This window comes from Chamaea fasciata, unplaced genomic scaffold (assembly GCF_029207755.1).
Source record: "Chamaea fasciata isolate MVZ Bird 193981 ecotype frontalis unplaced genomic scaffold, bChaFas1.0.hap1 SCAF_11, whole genome shotgun sequence".
NCBI lineage: Eukaryota > Metazoa > Chordata > Aves > Passeriformes > Sylviidae > Chamaea > Chamaea fasciata.
In genome coordinates, this window is record NW_027094096.1 from 5,373,322 (window position 1) to 5,391,681 (window position 18,360).

At 45.7% G+C, this 18,360-nt stretch overlaps 1 protein-coding gene across 2 annotated transcripts; it reads left to right on the forward strand.

Annotated features, from left to right (window-relative positions):
- The first annotated feature begins 1,222 nt into the window (after nucleotides 1-1,222).
- IWS1 (interacts with SUPT6H, CTD assembly factor 1) lies at nucleotides 1,223-17,734 on the forward strand. Of its 2 annotated transcripts, XM_066194091.1 has the most exons (15): nucleotides 1,223-1,350; nucleotides 1,662-1,777; nucleotides 8,218-8,968; nucleotides 9,502-9,697; nucleotides 9,936-9,993; nucleotides 10,299-10,399; nucleotides 10,672-10,822; nucleotides 12,277-12,359; nucleotides 12,638-12,767; nucleotides 13,516-13,633; nucleotides 14,358-14,469; nucleotides 14,649-14,705; nucleotides 14,886-14,997; nucleotides 15,562-15,719; nucleotides 17,303-17,390. In XM_066194091.1, exons 1-14 carry the CDS (start codon nucleotides 1,317-1,319, stop codon nucleotides 15,688-15,690), a joined length of 2,148 nt encoding a protein of 715 aa, XP_066050188.1. In that variant the 5' UTR covers nucleotides 1,223-1,316; the 3' UTR covers nucleotides 15,691-15,719; nucleotides 17,303-17,390. The 2 variants fall into 2 exon arrangements, with proteins under 2 accessions (XP_066050188.1, XP_066050187.1); XM_066194090.1 differs by lacking the exon at nucleotides 15,562-15,719 and having other exon boundaries at nucleotides 1,224-1,350; nucleotides 17,303-17,734.
- The last annotated feature ends 626 nt before the right edge of the window (nucleotides 17,735-18,360 follow it).

The window sequence follows — 18,360 nt, forward strand, 5'->3', positions numbered from 1 at the left end:
CAACTTACTAAATTTTGATGACTCTGAACAAACGTGCAGCATGCAGAATTGTAACAGTCACTTGTTCAGAAACACACCAAATGACACATGCAGCAGTTTTCCATCTATCTCCTATTGACCTGTACTTCCCTAGAAAATGAAGGTGGTGTTATGACAGACTGAGGGGCAGTACACCAGCACCGTATGAATACATGACGCATCATTTTGAAATGCTGCATGAATGACAGCAGCCATCCCTAATAATCGTCAACTAACATATCATGGGCATGCCAAGTACTTGAGTAATGCTATTACTCAGAGGATAGGGGCTATTGAAACAGAACACAGCAATCCCTGAAAAATCCGGGCATTGTTTTGCCCTGCCCACGTTTACTCCGGAAGCCAGCATCCCCGGGGAGCTCAGGGTCAACTTTCAGTCAATCCCGAAAGGCTAAATCTGGAGGAACCACCCACACATGAACTAGATTGAACTGGAGCTTCAGCCAGGACAGTCAGGCCTGAATTTGCTGAGAGAACCTGTCCTTCCTTTCCACGGCCATGGCGGGACCCCTTCCAGCCAGCTGCAAACGTGAACATTGCCGACCCCACTGCAGCATCAGAGCCCACTTGTGTGCCTGAGCTCTGGCTCTGCTTGGCCACCTTCTTGTGGAGATGCACGTTAATCTTGGCTTGTAAAGAGCAGATAAATGTACCTATTATTTAAATGGCAAAATCTTTTTTGCCTCTGTGCGGGAGGCAGCACACCAGATGGCCCTTCTTATGGCAGAAGGGCGATGCTGGGAACTCTCGGGTGGCTCAGGACTGTGGTTCCAGCAGCCATTAACAGTGTCAGGGGTTGCTGGTTTGGTCTCCTGGAAATTCCCGCAGGGCTCAGACAAGGCAACACCTTTTCCAGGATCACGGCCGTCACCCTGCAGCTGAGCACTGCCGTGGTCACCCAGGGGCTACAAACAGCCTTTTACCCTCCAAGGCTCCTTCAGTCTCCCCAGCGCTCCAGCAGCCAAGCTGAAATCAAACTCTCTTCCCGGGGGGAAGCAAAAGCAGAGCGCAGAGCGCAAAGCACACACCGCGGCGCGGCTCGTTGCGCTCGGACCCGAGCCCGAGCCCGAGCCCGCAGGGCGGGGCTGGGGCCGTGCAGCGCCCCCTGGCGGCCGCTGCCCCGGGACTCTCGCGAGATCCGGCGTGCCGTGCGCGCGGGGCGGGGGCGCTGCTGGGCGGGGAGGCGCCATCTTGTTCCTGTGCGGAGCGGCGGCGCCGGGCCGGGCCTTCGCTGAGGGAGCGCCCAGGGCAGCGCCGCCGCCGCCGCGGGGCGCGGTATGGACGCCCACTATTACGGCGGGGAGCAGTCAGGTAGCGGCGCGGGGCGCGGGACCCTCCGGGGAGGACGTCGGGCACGGCAGGGCCCGCGGGTTCGGTGGGGGACAGCGGCGGGGCCTTGGCCTTGAGGGCAGCACGGCGTCAGTTGCTTCCATAGTCCGGTGTCTGGGCAGCGTCAGTCGCTGCCCGCGTGATCTGGGAGGTTTTGTGCCTTGCCGGGGGTGTCTGGGGTGGTTTGTGCGGACAGCCCCGTTTCCCTGCCCCGTTGGAGCGGGAGTCCCCCCGGTTCCTCTGCGGTTCCTTTAAACGCTGAGTTTTACCTTCTTTTTTTAATGTCGGAATAGATGATGGAGGAGCTACTCCAGTGCAAGACGAGCGAGACTCAGGATCTGATGGGGAAGATGAAGGAAATGAACAACATTCTGGATCGGAGAATGGAAGTGTAGGGCACCATTCAGAGGTACTATGGGAGCTTTATCTAGATAAAGTTTACTCTTCTCTGAGTTCTTTTTTGTTGTTGTTTAAAGTGGCATTCTCTCTTAACCGACACATACGTGTTTATTCAGTTCCTCTTAAGGGTTCAATCGGGCAAAACTTTATTTCCATAAAAAAAGCGTTGGATGGTCTCTCGACAAGTGCGTTGGCTGGGGTTTTGTTTTGGGTTTTTTTTGTGGGTTTATTTGTTTTCTTCTTAATTGTTATAGCACACACTGTTCTCAACTTGAGAAAGTTGTACTCGATTAGCCTCGATTTCACACAGATAAAATTTTGGGGTTTGAAACTAAGTGATGGATGATGAGGAATTTAAAGTTGTAGCTGAAATTCGGCACAGTGATGTAAAACCACACGCTCTGGAGGTGTAGATTTCCTTGAGAGAGAATAAATGCTCTCCCAGCTTCCGTGTCAGATGGGGGCACTGACTCTTGAGTCGGCTTTGTGCTGCTTTTCACCTTGTCATTCACAAAGGAGCAGGTGTGCATGTGGAACAGGTTGAGGTTCCTATTTGGGACCTGTTTTTCCTCTGAAGTGGTTCCCACTTGGAGAAGCATTCAGCATGGAAAGGCTTTGGTCCAGGGCTCTTTCTGGGGCCGAGTCACTTCATCTGTGGATTGACTGGGCTGAGAAGAGATTCTGGTAAAAGAGAAGGCTCCCTGTAGACTTCTAGGACAGTTTGGGAGTTAAGATTTAATTTTTAAGAGTTGTTTGTTACTCACAATAAAGTTCCATCAGGTTTTAGTCGGAATGAATAACTTTGGTCTGTAAACTCAGGTCTTCTGCAGCAAAGTTACAGAGAACTTTTTGATACTTACAAAAAACTGTAGTCGAAGCCGTTTCATAGTGTTCTGTGTATTCTGTATTTTATGTAAAGATCAGGATTTTCTCTGACTGGGCTTTCAGTGTTACACATTTTAGAAATTGCTTAACATGAGACAAAGGCTTATGAGAGACAAGGCCTGACTCCACTGTGGCATAACTTGTAATCTTTTGTTGTTGTTGTTGTTGTTTTTCCTTTTTTTTTTTCCTCTGCCTTTATTGAATTCCTACTTTGCTCAGAGCTAGAAAGTGGATGAGGATTTTGTATTTTTATAAACTGCAAGTTCTTCCCATGTATTTAAACTTAATTGTAAAGCACGTTTGGAATTTGCTTTTTTTGAATGGTGTTGATATTTCCAAGGGAAGGAGCAGATTTGTTGTGAGGCAGCATCTCTCATCGTGACAATTACAATTTCAGTGTGGCAGGAGACACATTTCTCAGCCTGGGAAAAATAACTGTCCAGAGGGATTTAGTACTTCTGTTTTAATGAAAGAAAAGTGTGATGAGCGTGTGAAGAGTCACAGTGCTGCTTCAATAATATTAAACTTTTTCTGCTATGTCATTGGCTTATGCTTGATCATTGGTTCTTACTTTCCTGTACTTCTCTGGGATTTTAATTTTACTTACTGTGGCAAGGAAGTTGACTGTTGTTTACATCTGCAGCATTTCTTCTTCAAATTTAGGTGAGCAGGAAGTACCAGTTACCATTGTTAACTGGTCCTCTTCATGTGCTGCATTATTTTAAAGACTTTGTTCCTCGGTGGCAGTTGAATATTCCTCTATAGATAAAATGCTTCAGAAAGTCAATTAAAAGAAACGAGCCAAGCTAAGCCGTCTTTCTGACCAATACTGAATGTGAACTGTCAAGCCTTAATGCTTTATTTGATTCAGCTCAAATCAAAATTTGAATAGTTTGTTTTGCTCTGAAGTCTTCATTTTTCTTTCCCTCCATTGAGTTCACTTTGCACTGAAAAGGCAAATGTGGAGCAGCCATCTCTGAAAGGAGTAGCTTTTAGTCATTTGCCGTATTATTTACTCCAAATATTTTCTCATCCTCGTATTTTCTTCATCTTTAGGAGTATGTGGGAGAAATGACACTCAAAGGTAATAAAACCTTTGAGGCAGCCTAATCAGTTAAGTCTAATTACTATTTTGTCTCTAATTTAGAACTCAGATGTAAAGAGCTGAAGTTTTAAAATTTCAAACTTTTCTTTCAGGTTCTTAACTTTAAAGAAAAGGGGAATCCTGAGGAATTACTTATGTAGGTCTCAGGTATGTGGGTTTTTCTTTTCCACAATTCTTTTCTGGCTTTCCTTCCCCCAGTCCCACTTTATCTATAAATGTTCTCTTTGATGTCCTTACTGATTCTGCTTTAGAGAATTAGAATTAGTTTTAGTACAGTAATGAATCTGAAATCATGTTTACAGTGTTTGTCCAAGTCAGGCTCATGTAGAAATCTGTAATAACTTAGTTCTTACACTTCCAAGTTGCTGCTGTTTCATGAATTTGGTTGTGATTAGACTGTGGCTGTTAACAAACAGAAATATGTGACATTTCTGAAAAAAAGGAGGAACTTGCTCATCTGCCTGTGATGGTTGCATAGGTTAGTTTAACACTTATCTTTCATGAAATTGTAGTGGATGGGTTCAATTTTGTTGAAGTTACTAAATTATTAAAGAAGTAGCTCTTTAAAGTGGCTGCATGTTGATCCAATAAACTGCTTGGTAGCTGTAATTTTTATGCAGAAGTGTAACACTGTAAATTTGATTTTGATATATTCCTTATTTTATACTGTACTAAAGCCTCATGTTATAAAACTCTTTCATTAAAAAAAAATAAGGACATCTCAATTAAAATATTTATAGATAAAGAGGAGGAAGAAAAGAAAGCAAAGGAATTTGAGAAAAATGCAGTAGCAATTACCTGAGACCTACTTGGTTTTGAGGATGTCTGATCTTTCAGGCAAGTGTTTGGAAAAGGAAAACTAGAAAACTCAAAAATTAAACACTTCTTTTCTCTGAAAACAGCTTTTTAGAGATGAAGTAATAAAAAGGGAAGGTGAACACTATCAAACATATCCAACAGTGTTTCATCATTTTACTGGGAAGCTGGCCACTGTTTATATCAATAATATTCTTAAACAGATTCATTAATTGTGTGCAGGAGCCTCTTGCTGCAGGCGGTGGGCAGGTCCCTGTGCAGGGGCTCAGCTCTGCTGCAGAAGGTGCTTTGTGGTGCTGCCTGGGGCTCTGGGGCAGTGCTGCACTCACTGGCACTGTGGGGCTGCCTGCCTCAGCTTCCACACTGGGCTGCAGGAGGTGGTGCCTCTGTGTGCCCGGGATGTGCAGGGCCACAGCCCCAGGGTGTGCAGGGCCACAGCCCCAGGGTGTGTGCAGGGCCACAGCCCCAGGGGGTGTGCAGGGCCACAGCCCCAGGGTGTGTGCAGGGCCACAGCCCCAGGGTGTGTGCAGGGCCACAGCCCCAGGGTGTGTGCAGGGCCACAGCCCCAGGGTGTGTGCAGGGCCACAGCCCCAGGGGGTGTGCAGGGACACAGCCCCAGGGGGTGTGCAGGGCCACAGCCCCAGGGTGTGTGCAGGGCCACAGCCCCAGGGCGTGCAGGGCCACAGCCCCAGGGGGTGTGCAGGGCCACAGCCCCAGGGGGTGTGCAGGGCCACAGCCCCAGGGTGTGTGCAGGGACACAGCCCCAGGGCGTGCAGGGCCACAGCCCCAGGGTGTGTGCAGGGCCACAGCCCCAGGGGGTGTGCAGGGCCACAGCCCCAGGGGGTGTGCAGGGCCACAGCCCCAGGGTGTGTGCAGGGCCACAGCCCCAGGGTGTGTGCAGGGCCACAGCCCCAGGGGGTGTGCAGGGCCACAGCCCCAGGGTGTGTGCAGGGCCACAGCCCCAGGGCGTGCAGGGCCACAGCCCCAGGGTGTGTGCAGGGCCACAGCCCCAGGGGGTGTGCAGGGACACAGCCCCAGGGTGTGTGCAGGGACACAGCCCCAGGGTGTGTGCAGGGCCACAGCCCCAGGGTGTGTGCAGGGACACAGCCCCAGGGTGTGTGCAGGGACACAGCCCCAGGGTGTGTGCAGGGACACAGCCCCAGGGCGTGCAGGGCCACAGCCCCAGGGTGTGTGCAGGGCCACAGCCCCAGGGTGTGTGCAGGGCCACAGCCCCAGGGTGTGTGCAGGGACACAGCCCCAGGGTGTGTGCAGGGACACAGCCCCAGGGCGTGCAGGGCCACAGCCCCAGGGGGTGTGCAGGGCCACAGCCCCAGGGGGTGTGCAGGGCCACAGCCCCAGGGTGTGTGCAGGGCCACAGCCCCAGGGTGTGTGCAGGGCCACAGCCCCAGGGTGTGTGCAGGGCCACAGCCCCAGGGTGTGTGCAGGGCCACAGCCCCAGGGTGTGTGCAGGGCCACAGCCCCAGGGTGTGTGCAGGGCCACAGCCCCAGGGTGTGTGCAGGGCCACAGCCCCAGGGGGTGTGCAGGGACACAGCCCCAGGGTGTGTGCAGGGCCACAGCCCCAGGGGGTGTGCAGGGACACAGCCCCAGGGTGTGTGCAGGGCCAGCCCAGGGTGTGCAGGGACACAGCCCCAGGGTGTGCAGGGCCAGCCCAGGGTGTGCAGGGACACAGCCCCAGGGCGTGCAGGGCCACAGCCCCAGGGGGTGTGAAGGGCCGGCCCAGGGCGTGCAGGGCCACAGCCTCAGGGCGTGTGCAGGGCCACAGCCCCAGGGTGTGTGCAGGGCCACAGCCCCAGGGTGTGCAGTGCCAGCCCAGGGTGTGCAGGGCCACAGCCCCAGGGTGTGTGCAGGGCCACAGCCCCAGGGTGTGCAGGGACACAGCCCCAGGGTGTGTGCAGGGCCACAGCCCCAGGGGGTGTGAAGGGCCAGCCCAGGGCGTGCAGGGCCACAGCCCCAGGGTGTGTGCAGGGCCACAGCCCCAGGGTGTGCAGGGCCAGCCCAGGGTGTGCAGGGACACAGCCCCAGGGTGTGTGCAGGGACACAGCCCCAGGGTGTGTGCAGGGCCACAGCCCCAGGGTGTGCAGGGCCAGCCCAGGGTGTGTGCAGGGCCACAGCCCCAGGGTGTGTGCAGGGCCACAGCCCCAGGGCGTGTGCAGGGCCACAGCCCCAGGGTGTGTGCAGGGACACAGCCCCAGGGTGTGTGCAGGGCCAGCCCAGGGTGTGTGCAGGGCCACAGCCCCAGGGCGTGTGCAGGGACACCCCAGGGTGTGCAGGTAGACCTGGGCCCCCTCGGGTGCTGCTGCTCCGGGTGGTCACACTGTGACCGCTGGGTTAGTCCACAGCTGTGGTCTGCTCTCCTCACCAAACATCTTCATTCTCAGGAGGGATAGCTACGCCTACTTTTTTATGGTTCTGAATGTGGGAGTAGAATGATTATAGAAAACAAAACCAGATAGAAAGTCTGTTGCCAAGGAAATTAAATTGCAAAAAAAAAAAGGGATTTGGAAACTTCAGGACATACAGGTCTTAAAGCATCTCCTAGGACAATAAATACTCAGTTTGCAAGTAGAAAAAGTTTATAGCTGAGACCAAATGACTGAGGAAAGCCTGACCAAGGCTTTGAGTTGAGTATGCAAAAGAGAAGTTCCTTGTACAATGTTGTTTTCAGCTGAAAACAAGATTATGGTGACAGTAGCTGTGAGAGCTGAATTAATGGAGTGAGTGTTCAAGAATCTAATTTCATATTTTCAGGTAAATACTATTGAGATTTTTTCTCAAAGTAAATTTGATGTTGGAAAGATAAAAGATGATGCTGTAAGTAATTATACTTAGCAAGGTGGTTTGTGAGAGGTTCTCCTAAAAATGAGTGTGTGGCTCAGTGTTTTATGCTGTGTGGAAAAGTCAAAGGATTGTTTCAGTTCTAAAGTCAGATGGGTGTGTTTGTCCATGTGTTCTCTTGGGTGTCTGGATAAGCATGGGAGCTGTCAGCATAGGGGACAGAATTGTTGAATCTGTTCTTGCACATAGAAACACAAAACTTGTTAACAATAATACTCTAAAAGGTCTGACTAAAACTTTATTCTTGTTTCTAGCTAGGCTTTTGTTCTTTAGTTGTTGGTAATTACGTTTCCTGGACAAGGAAGGAACAGGCGCTAGCTTCATTTGGAGCATAATGCATGTGCTGTTTCACGCATCCTTTGTTTGAGATCTTCAGGAAAATAAAATGACAAATACAAGATACTCTTTCTTGCTTTGTTACTGGGAATTTCAACTAAACCACTTTGAAGGCCTGACCTATTAAAGTACTAAACCTTTACTCTTGATCAACTGGACCCTTCTTAGACATCCTTATTTAAGTGTTCTGTGAATTCTGTTACTGTTTTCAAAATACAGTGGAGCTGCAGGATGGACATACTTCCATTGACATGTTAACACTTTTCTTGATGTGAAGAATTTAATATGCTTTTGATGCAAATTGGCTAATTATTTCTACATAGAAATTATTTCAGTTTGCAGCATCTTGGGTAACCAAATTGGAGGAAGGAGAAGCAAAAATTCAGAACATTTTTTCTCTACTTTTTAAGGTGTTTTTGCTTAGTTGCCTGAGATTATTTTTCTGTTTCAGAATGAACACAGTGATGGCGAAGATGATGGGCAAGTGGGAGAGCCTCATATGACAGACTCTGAAAATGAAGATATCCCAAGGCAAAAAGAAAGTGACTCAGATAACGAGGAGCCCCCAAATCACAATGTAAGTGATTCAGAAAATGAAGCAGCTCATGGAGGGAAAGACAGTGATTCTGATACTGAAGACCGTCCGAACCAGCATTTAAGTGACTCTGAAAATGAAGAGGCCTTAAATCATCGAGCGAGTGACTCTGACAATGGAGACCCTCCAAGGGATCACAGCAGTGACTTTGAAAATGAGGAATCACACAAGCAACCAGCCAGTGACTCAGAGAGTGAAGAGCTCCAGAAGCAGCCAGCCAGTGACTCAGAGAGTGAGGAGCTCCAGAAGCAGCCAGCCAGTGACTCTGAGAGTGAAGAGCTTCAGAAGCAGCCAGCCAGTGACTCTGAGAGTGAAGAACTTCAGAAACAGCCAGCCAGTGACTCTGAAAGCGAGGATGTGTCCAGACACAAGCAGATAGAGTCTGAAGATAGCGATGGGGAGGACAGGAAGGAAAAGGTGCAGAATGACTCTCATCATTCAGATAATGAACATGTAAGGAAAGGATTTCAGGGCTCTGACAGTGAAGACGAAGCTCCTAAGAGACGTAAAATATCAGACAGTGATGAAGATGAGAAAGAGGAAGAAAAGACAGTGAAGAGGAAAACAGCCATCCTTTCTGATAGTGAGGATGACAATGAGAAAACACGTAAGAAACTATACTGTGAAAACGTGCTGTTACAGGCAGTGGTGTGAAAGTTAAATCATTGCTTTTATGTGAATAAAATGTCTAGGTGAGAAACCATAAATGATACTTGGTTTTGGAGCAGAACTGCATTTGTAGAGGCTGTTGTTCTGATTGCTTTGCTGTGTGAATGAGTATCTAATACTTCCGAGCAATGAGTAGGTCTAACAGAAGACTGTAGGGATCTAACTGGCATCTGTTGACATGGTAGCTTGTTATTTATCTGCTTTATTGCTGTTTCTTTAGTAATTTTTTCCTGTGTGTTTTTTTTTTTTTCACATACTGGGGGTGAGAGATTTGAAATTACAGTTGGTTTTTTTTTTTTTATGAATAGATATGGTGTATGGAAGCTCCAGTTGTTGATTTAATAAAAAACTTCAGAATGGATATGCTTTTTAAGAAATGGCAATGGTCTGGTGTAGTCAGAGAATAATTTGAGAGGAACAGTTGTCCTTTCTGTTACTGGGACGTGTAGTAATGCTCCTTTCTGCTGGCAGCTGCAAAAAAGGTACGAATCCTTTCCGATGGTGAAGAATCAGACAGTGACGCTGCTTCAGAGAAATCTGACAAAAGGAAGAAAAATGTTGTATCTGATAGTGAGGAGGAGGAGGAAGAAGAAGGAAAAGAGGATGCTGGGAAGAAAAAAGGGAAAGATCTGTTTGGCAGTGACAGTGAATCTGGAAATGAACAAGAGTAAGTGTGAAAGGATATGAATTCTTTTGGGGTTGCAGACAGTGGGATGATGGTGAATGGAAAACTGATAAATCCCAATCAGGGAATGACTGTTCACCTTCATTGGTGGCGTGAAGAGAAAGTCAGTAGGAGACAGAACAAAAGGGAGATCTTCACACGGTCATTAGAGGTTTTGCAGAAAAGGCACATCACATCTTGTTGTAGTCCAAATAGATAAATATTGCCGTTACTTTCACAGGAACCTGATTGCAGATATATTTGGAGAATCTGGTGATGAGGAAGAGGAGGAATTTACAGTAAGTGTTACTGTGGATGTCTCCTGTTGACTTGCTAGATCTGAAAAGAATGCATATGCTGCGTCAGGTCAGTTTTGTATCTGCCAGACTCACTGGGGTTGTCTTTGGGATCAATAACATTTACAACTCATCTTTTGGGAGAGTTGTTGGTGTACCAGTAGTCACAGGGGGAATTAAAAAGACTCTGTTTGTCTTTCTGCATCCTCTGAAGACTTACCTAAAGCTTTTTTAGTGTCAGTGTCAGGTGCCTGAGTAGACGCTCAGTCCTGATCCATACACTGATTAGCATTATCTGTACTCATCAGGGTTTTAACCAGGAGGATTTGGAAGAAGAGAAAGGTGATGGAGATATGAAGGAGACAGCAGATGAATCGGACTCCGATGATAACATCAAAAGAGGGAAGCAGTAAGTCATTGTGTTATATATTCCTTACTGCCAGATTTTGGTGAAAGGGCATTATGGACTCTGGATATTACAGGTGTGCACGTGTTGGGTATTACAAATGCCAGGCCTAAGGGTGTCTGGGGGCCATTGGAGCCCCTTGCTAGTTTTGCATTTTGCATACTGAGGATAATTAATTACCTCACAAGGACCTTGAGGCACAGTGTTTGTACACTACAGAAACACAGGATAATTTCCTACAAGGACCATCAGCTAACACTGTGGTTGTGTCTCAGCATGGACTTCATGTCAGATTTCGACATGATGCTACAGCGGAAGAAGAGCATGAGCGGCAAGCGCCGGCGGAACCGCGACGGGGGAACTTTCATCAGTGACGCAGATGACGTGGTCAGTGCCATGATTGTGAAGATGAATGAAGCTGCTGAGGTGAGTTTTCCAGGCTCCAAAGACACTTTAAAATTCAGTTCCCTTCTATGGGAAAAATATTGTGATTGATAAGATACAAAAATCTGGCTTGTATTCAGCAGGAGTAATCTGTACACTATGGAAAGCTTCTGATGTCTATAGAACCATTTAAATGTTATTTTGCTGTTCTAAATGAAAACATTTATTCTGTTGAAATTTTGATAAAATACTAATTTTAAAAATTAAAATCAGTTGAATTGCTAAACTTTGATTAGTTGAGATCAACTTCTATAAAAAGGGATATGTAAGTGCTCTATAAACTACCTAGAAGTATATTAAATACTGAGAAAGGGACTATGCTTTAATTTCATTGTAGTGTTACTGGCATGTGTCATACTTTAGTATTTGTTCTTGAGAAGAGCCCTTTTCCAAACTGTTTGAATGACAGTGCTGCGGTTATGATGTCAGAGTAACAGATTCATGAGACTTTCTGTCTTGGCAGCCTGCCTTTTTCTAGGAGAAATTTTTAATATGTTACTGTGGAAGGTTTTATGGGGTTTTGCCTTTAGTCATGTGTCTTCTGTATTGTTGGAGTAGCAATCAAATGAATAAACACAGCAAAACGCATTAAAACCAATTGAGGGATATACAGGACTTTAGAAAGAGGAGCTTTACAAATAGCAGCAACAAAAAAATCTTCCTGAGAATGAGATCAGAAGGATAATGAGTTCAGAAAGATGGGGAGAGTGAGAAAGCAATCTGGAAGGCAACTGAACTCCATGGGCTTGACAGGAAAGCCTTTCTCGGGCAAGATGACAGCTAGATGTTTAAAATGAGGTGGCAAAGTTTGAAATACAGGGGCAGGAAGAGGGAAGAGATGCGTTAGAAGAATCTCCTCCCTTGCAATAAAACAAACATTGCACACAAAGCGCCTTCAGTGGATGAGTAGAAAGGAATTACCAGAGCTGGACAGAAATCTGTTGATTGCAATGGGTGGTTTTGATATGGGAGACAAGTACTGAACAGATAGTGACAATCAGGCCTTGGATGAAAGTAATTTTGAAATGACAGAGGTGTAAATACATGTTCTCCCTTCCCATTGTTGTGCTTAGCTATTTTTCTGTTTTTCAGGTGAGGCTTTACTAACAAAGTGTTACCTGTGCACAGTATAGAGGACCTCCAGTTATTGTAGTCAATCTAAGTCATAAAGTGGAAAAAAAATGTAAATTTAGGAACAGTCTCCTAATGTGCTGCTTTTGTGGGAAATAACTGACTGAAGAGATGACCCTTTTTTCAGAGAACTTGTTGCATAATTGTTGGTGAGCTGTGGAGCAGGAGACAAAGTTATTGTAATCCCTCCAAAGCTGCACTTACAGTTTAATAGACTAGTCTCTTTCTTGTAAATATTGGAAAGAATGGGAGTAGCTGACTTTTTTCTTTGATTAACTTTTTGCTGATTCTTCAACTCTCTACAGGAGGATCGTCAGCTGAATACACAAAAGAAACCAGCACTAAAGAAATTAACTTTGCTACCAACTGTAGTTATGCATCTTAAAAAGTGAGTTGTCATTCTTTCAGTTAATTGTAACCTTGGGCAATAGTCAGAATTTGTAAGATTTCATGCAGTTACACCATAGCTGTACTGAATATGCAGTAAAACACTTTATTCCAAGTAAATGCTGAAGCTAGATGACCTCAAAAACCTAAAATTATACATAATTTTCCCTTGTAATTTAACATGAAACAAACTCAAATGTGCTGTTTTCCTGAAGGAACATCACATGTTAAGATTCTGCTATACTGCATGACTTTTGGGCTTCTCTTTAAACCTTTTAGGCAGGATCTCAAAGAAACTTTCATCGATAGTGGTGTTATGTCTGCCATCAAAGAGTGGCTTTCTCCTCTTCCAGACAGAAGTCTGCCAGCACTAAAGATAAGAGAGGAGCTTCTGAAGATCCTGCAAGAGGTTTGGAACTGACTTTTAGCCACATTTGATTTGGGGCTTCTCCACAGTTTCACAGCCCTATGGAAATGTGAGGTGATAAATGAACTGCAGCTGCTACCGATGGGCTGTGCAATGAAACATACAAGGAAGCAACCTGCACAACAGATGTGCTTGTGTAAAAGAATTTAGATGATTTGGCCCTGCCTGCCTCTTTCAGCTTTATATCCAAATTTAAGTGAAGAGTTATTTGCTGTGCATACCAGAATTTTCTTCCCTTGTGGTCCCTCCTCTTTTCTGTTCTGTTAAAGTGTGCAGTGCACGGGAAGGCACAGTCAGTGTAGGCTTTCAGTGTCTGTGGCTAAGCTGATTGCTTGAGTGTCTTTGCCATGTAAGTTTTTATCTTTATAGAATGAATAATTTGAAGGCAGTAGCACAGTTTTGGGGTAATACATGCTAAAGAGCATTTGGAGCAAAAAGTTGTAGAAAGCTACATAATTTTGTGTATAAACCCAAGAATGTTATACATAACTTTCCCTCGTAATTTAACATGAAACAAACTCAAGCGTGCTGTTTCCAAGAATGTTGTGGCAAGTTTCTAGATTTAGGTGTTTGATACCTTAAACAGTTCCTAGTGGGACTTTGAAAACATTAATTTTTCCAAGCTGATTTAAGTGAAAGGTGAGTTTTGGTCTCCTTGCAAAGTGCAGTGACACCGTTAATGTTCAGACATCATTTGTTGCTGTTTTCTGACTTCCCCTTCTGTCTGCAGCTGCCCAGTGTGAGCCAGGAGACGCTGAAGCACAGCGGCATTGGACGGGCTGTGATGTACCTGTACAAACACCCCAAGGAGTCCAGACCCAACAAGGACATGGCTGGGAAGCTGATCAGTACGTAAACCTGCCCGTGCCCTGGCTGAGACTCCACTGATGATCAGTGCAACTTGTGCATCAGTTTCTGATGCACTACAGTTGTCTGTAGGATAGATTCTGCAACGTAGGAACCTCACTGATCTGTTTCATTACTTTGTAGAGCTCTTAACAAAACACTCCTCCATTAACTTCTGCATGCATCTGTTTCATTGTCATAAACCAGAGGATGGCATTTGTTTTGCCCCAGTTCTGTCTTGGCACATTGTCTAGATCTTGAGTATATGCTGCAAAGGCAGGAAGGTGCTGCCAGGCGACTGTTTATTCCATGGACTTCAGAGAGAACTTGGCTGACTGAGTGTTTACTACTCAACCAGCTGTACTCCATGTGGAGTGCATTCCATCCAGAATGGCTGCCGACTGATGATAAACTTAAGTTCTTTAGGAACTTTCCTGCGTATTTTTAAAATAGTGTTCCTGGGTTTTGCAGGGACTCCTGAGACTGAGTATTCTGAGAGCTTGGAGATGTTCTGAAAGAGCAGGCAATGAAGAGACTTTGTGGATGAAAGCTCTTGCTTTCTGTTTGCAAGGCTGGTTTTCCATTACATACTAAGGGCTCAAAAATGGTTTGGCTGAAAGGAACCGTAAATACTTGCCACAAACTTTCAAAGCTGTACTTGATCACCAGAGTGGTTTGAGAGAAACAAAGGCCTGGTCTTTGTTAACCACAGTCATTTTTTTATAGATGAATGGTCTCGACCCATCTTCGGCCTTACCTCAAACTACAAAGGTATGACCAGAGAAGAGAGGGAACAGAGAGATTTGGAGCAGATGCCTCATCGAAGGAAAATGAGCAGGTAGGAGTAGCAGGCAGAAACATGAAATCCTTTTAAGACTCCATTAAGAGAAACAAAGTGGTGTGTAAATATTAAAGGAAATAAAAGGGTAGTAAATTATGGTCTCTTTTCTTTTAACACACTTGACTGTCTTTTTAGACATGTGCATACATGCCTATAAATATTTATTTTTCTTGCAGCTCTGGTGGTCAGACTCCCCGCAGGGACTTGGAGAAAGTGTTAACGGGAGAAGAAAAGTAAGTTGGATTTTTTTTTTTAATTGAGTGAAATATTTTGGTGGCTGGCTCTACCACTGTGGAACTTGTGTAGAGGTTTTAGAGGCAGTGGCATGCAGTGTGTTTCAGAGAGCACACTGATGGCTTTGCTTCTCTCTTGATAAGATTTGTCCGTAACAATCACATCCTTTTTTTCCATAGGGCTCTCAGGCCCGGGGACCCTGGGTTCTGTGCCCGTGCCAGGGTGCCAATGCCCTCCAACAAAGACTACGTGGTCAGGCCCAAGTGGAACGTGGAGATGGAGTCCTCCAGGGTAAGCACTGGCAGTGTCCTGGTGGCTGTTCCTAAGCCTGGGATTGTCACCATATTGCTGTAGTTAGTGTACAGGAGGGGAGTTCTTTTAACAGCCTCTTGTAGTGAGTGTGGACAGTAAATTAAATTCTCAGATAAGTAGCCTGCTCTAAGCTCATCACATGTTTTCACAGGAAAACATCTCTGACCAAAAAGGGATTTTTAAGTTAACTTTCCTAGAATTTTTCTCTCAGGTGAGAATCCGATTACAGGCCTCTTGCTTTAAAGCATTTTGAGCTAAAGCTGTAGTTCAGTACCTGTGTCACCGCACTGATGTTTTTATAACTCTCCCAGCTTTTGTATCATGTTCTGATAATATTCCAGTTTGGGAAACCTTTGAGGTTCTGGTAAACATGAACAGCTTCAGGGGAGGCCTTTGTGTTGCTTTGTCTTCATTCATCTACTCATACAGTTTCATATAAAAGGGGTATGTGTGGTAGAAAATGTGTAAGTGGAAGAAGTAACAATTGCTGTGCTGTCTGCTGTTCTTTCTCCTTCTGTCCATTAATTGAGATGTTGTTTCTAGCCCGGGACTATTAAGAGAGGTATTAGTCGCTTGGAAAAGCACAAGAGACGGTTTGCTGAACAGAAACGACTCAGCAAAGTGCATCGGGCCATCAAGTTCAGCATTGAAGGCAACAGGATGCCCCTGTAGCCATACCACTGCCTTCCCAAGTTGGAGAGGTATCCCTTGAGGGAGGTGTGAACAGTGCATGTGCTCCGGCTGTTGGCAGTTTGCACATGCAGGACAGGAGTGTGTACACCCTAACTTAAACCTGGAAAACTCTCCTTGAATTCTCTCGTGTCTGTACTGTGACCTACAAGGGAACTTGTACAGGAGAAGACAGGCTCTAGCACGTAACACCTGCCATGGCTCCTGCCTGCACAGCTTCAGGGTACCCGAATGACAGGAGTTCAGTGAAAATACCTGTGCTCAAAACCAGCTTTGCACCACCTGTGGTTTTGAATGCTGTTCTGAAACAATTAGGTTTTCCAGATTCACCTGAAGCAACACATGGGACTCCTTTAGCCCTTGGTACAGGACCTCGTGTCACTGCACGCTGGCGTCTGTGGCTGACCTCTGACTGTGGCACAGTGAGGTGTTTTTCACACCTGCTCCTTCAAGGAACTAGAATGATGTGAGACAATAGGGCTGATTGATGGGAGCTACAGAATGAGACCAGGGGGAGAAGAATCCTCTGCTGTGAGTGTGGTTTGGGAGAATGTGCATCAATGGGAATTGCTTTGACAATTCCTGGTCTGCATTTCAATGCTGTGAGCAGGGCTGCCACAAGCTAACAGTGATAGGAAGAGGTGAGCACAAATCATAGGTAACTGTTGAGTTCATATTAAGCTTCGTATTTATTTGTTTTTAAAAAGATATTTTCTTAAACATCACTGTGAAATTTTAGCTGTAATTTCAATGAATAGTGAACAGATTTATGAATAAAGCTTATTTAAAATCAGCATGTCAGGAGCACCTTCCTTAGCCATGGGAACAAGTTTCTAATGGATGTGTTTTTCAGATACTTAGTAACGTGGTTTGGTTATCACTGTTTCTCCCAAACTTAAAGGTGTCACGTTTCCATCACTTACTGTTTCTGTTGTCTAGTTAAGGAAAATTGCCTTCTAGGAAGCACTGGCTATGGCTTGGAAAGTCCTTTCTGTTTGTCTTCAGTGGTGTTTCAGCACACCATCACTGTATTAATCTGTGCGGAATAACTGTTATGCCACCTGCTTTTCATTTGCAGTTCAAATGCAGAGATGGAATGCAATAACTGATAGTAGCTTGTTTGGTCAGCTTAGGCATTTCTTTTTGCTACCCCCTACACTGCCTTTGTTCAGTAATCCCTTGCTTTCTAAATACTAATCCCTGACCTTGAAAATAAATGGCAGCATAGAATTGATGTGTCAGCCTTAGTCACAGTGGATCTGTGTCTAACTCCCCTGCAGGAAGTCCAGAGTGGTGACACTGGTGCACTGTGGTCCTGACATAGCTCCAGCCAATAGATACAAACCTCCAAACAATATCCAGTTCCACAGTGATTGACCCTGCGCTGTGGTGGCTGTGAGTGCCACTGCCTCCACCTGGGCCCTGCAGATACTGGGGGAAGCCTTTCCCCTTCTGGGAGGAGAACAGACAGACTAGCTGGGCCCAGTGGCTCCCTCAGCTCCTTGCCCAGGTGCGACCTCGCATGTGCCGCTTGCCTTGGACCTCTGGGGCGTCTGCTTTTTTTCAGTGGTAATTATTAGTTTTATTTTTTAAGTTCCAGGGGACCTCTAAGAAAGGGGTGAGTCGACTGGACAAACAGATGCGGAAATTCACAGATATCAGGAAAAAAAGCAGATCGGCCCATGCAGTGAAAATCAGCATTGAGGGCAATAAGATGCCATTGTGACCCTTCACAGAATGCCCCATGAGCTCTGCTGTAAGACAATACACCCACAGACTCTTTGGAGACCTTTAAATTTTTTAACTTGTTTGGGGTGGGTTTGGTTTTTTAGTTTGTTTTTTAAGTGAATCCTTAAATTGTTGGTTCAGGTTCTGGTAGATGTTGTCTGAGGACTGTGAATATGGGGACTTCTTTCTCCTGATTGTATTTAAACTGGCCCTGTTGTGTCCTTTGTACAGATCATGTATTTGTTGTATTGCAACACTTTAAAAAATAAAACATCTTCTGGTTTTTTTTTTGGGGGGAGGGAACTGCCTGTTCATTGCTCAGATGAAGGTGTATGCACAGACCACCTGGGATGTGGAAAAACTGAGGGGTTTTTTTTGTTCAGCTTAGTCCATTTTCTCTTTATTCATTGCTTTTTTAATCAGTTGTGATATCTTTAGAGATCTGCATCAATTGCTTTTGATTTAGAAGAATTGATCATCTTCCATGCAAAGGATTTTCTTTTCATGAAAACTAATGTGAAGTTCAGGAGAAAGCTAGCAGATTGACCACTAAAAATTCCAGCAGCTTCCAGCTAAAATGTCACTGTAGCTTACCAGTGACTTTGCAAAAGTCTGTTTTACCAGTGGGAAGGAGAACACTCTTGTGTTAGGGGGGATAATGCTCTTTGTTCCTGCTGCTACAGACTGACAACAGAGTAACATCTAGTACTCTATGGCTTCTTTGCGTCTACCTCTGAAAATGGCTGTCTCTGCTGAACATGCCTTCAAGAAGAGGACTCTTCTTGCACAGGTAATGGGCAGCTGGCATTGTTTTATTGTCACCTTTGTGTTGGAGGAGCAGAGCCTCTGTAATGAGTAGTCTGTAATTCTGGGGATCCTGGTGTTGGTTGAGTTACTGCTGGCACCAGTCATGGAGAAAGTGCA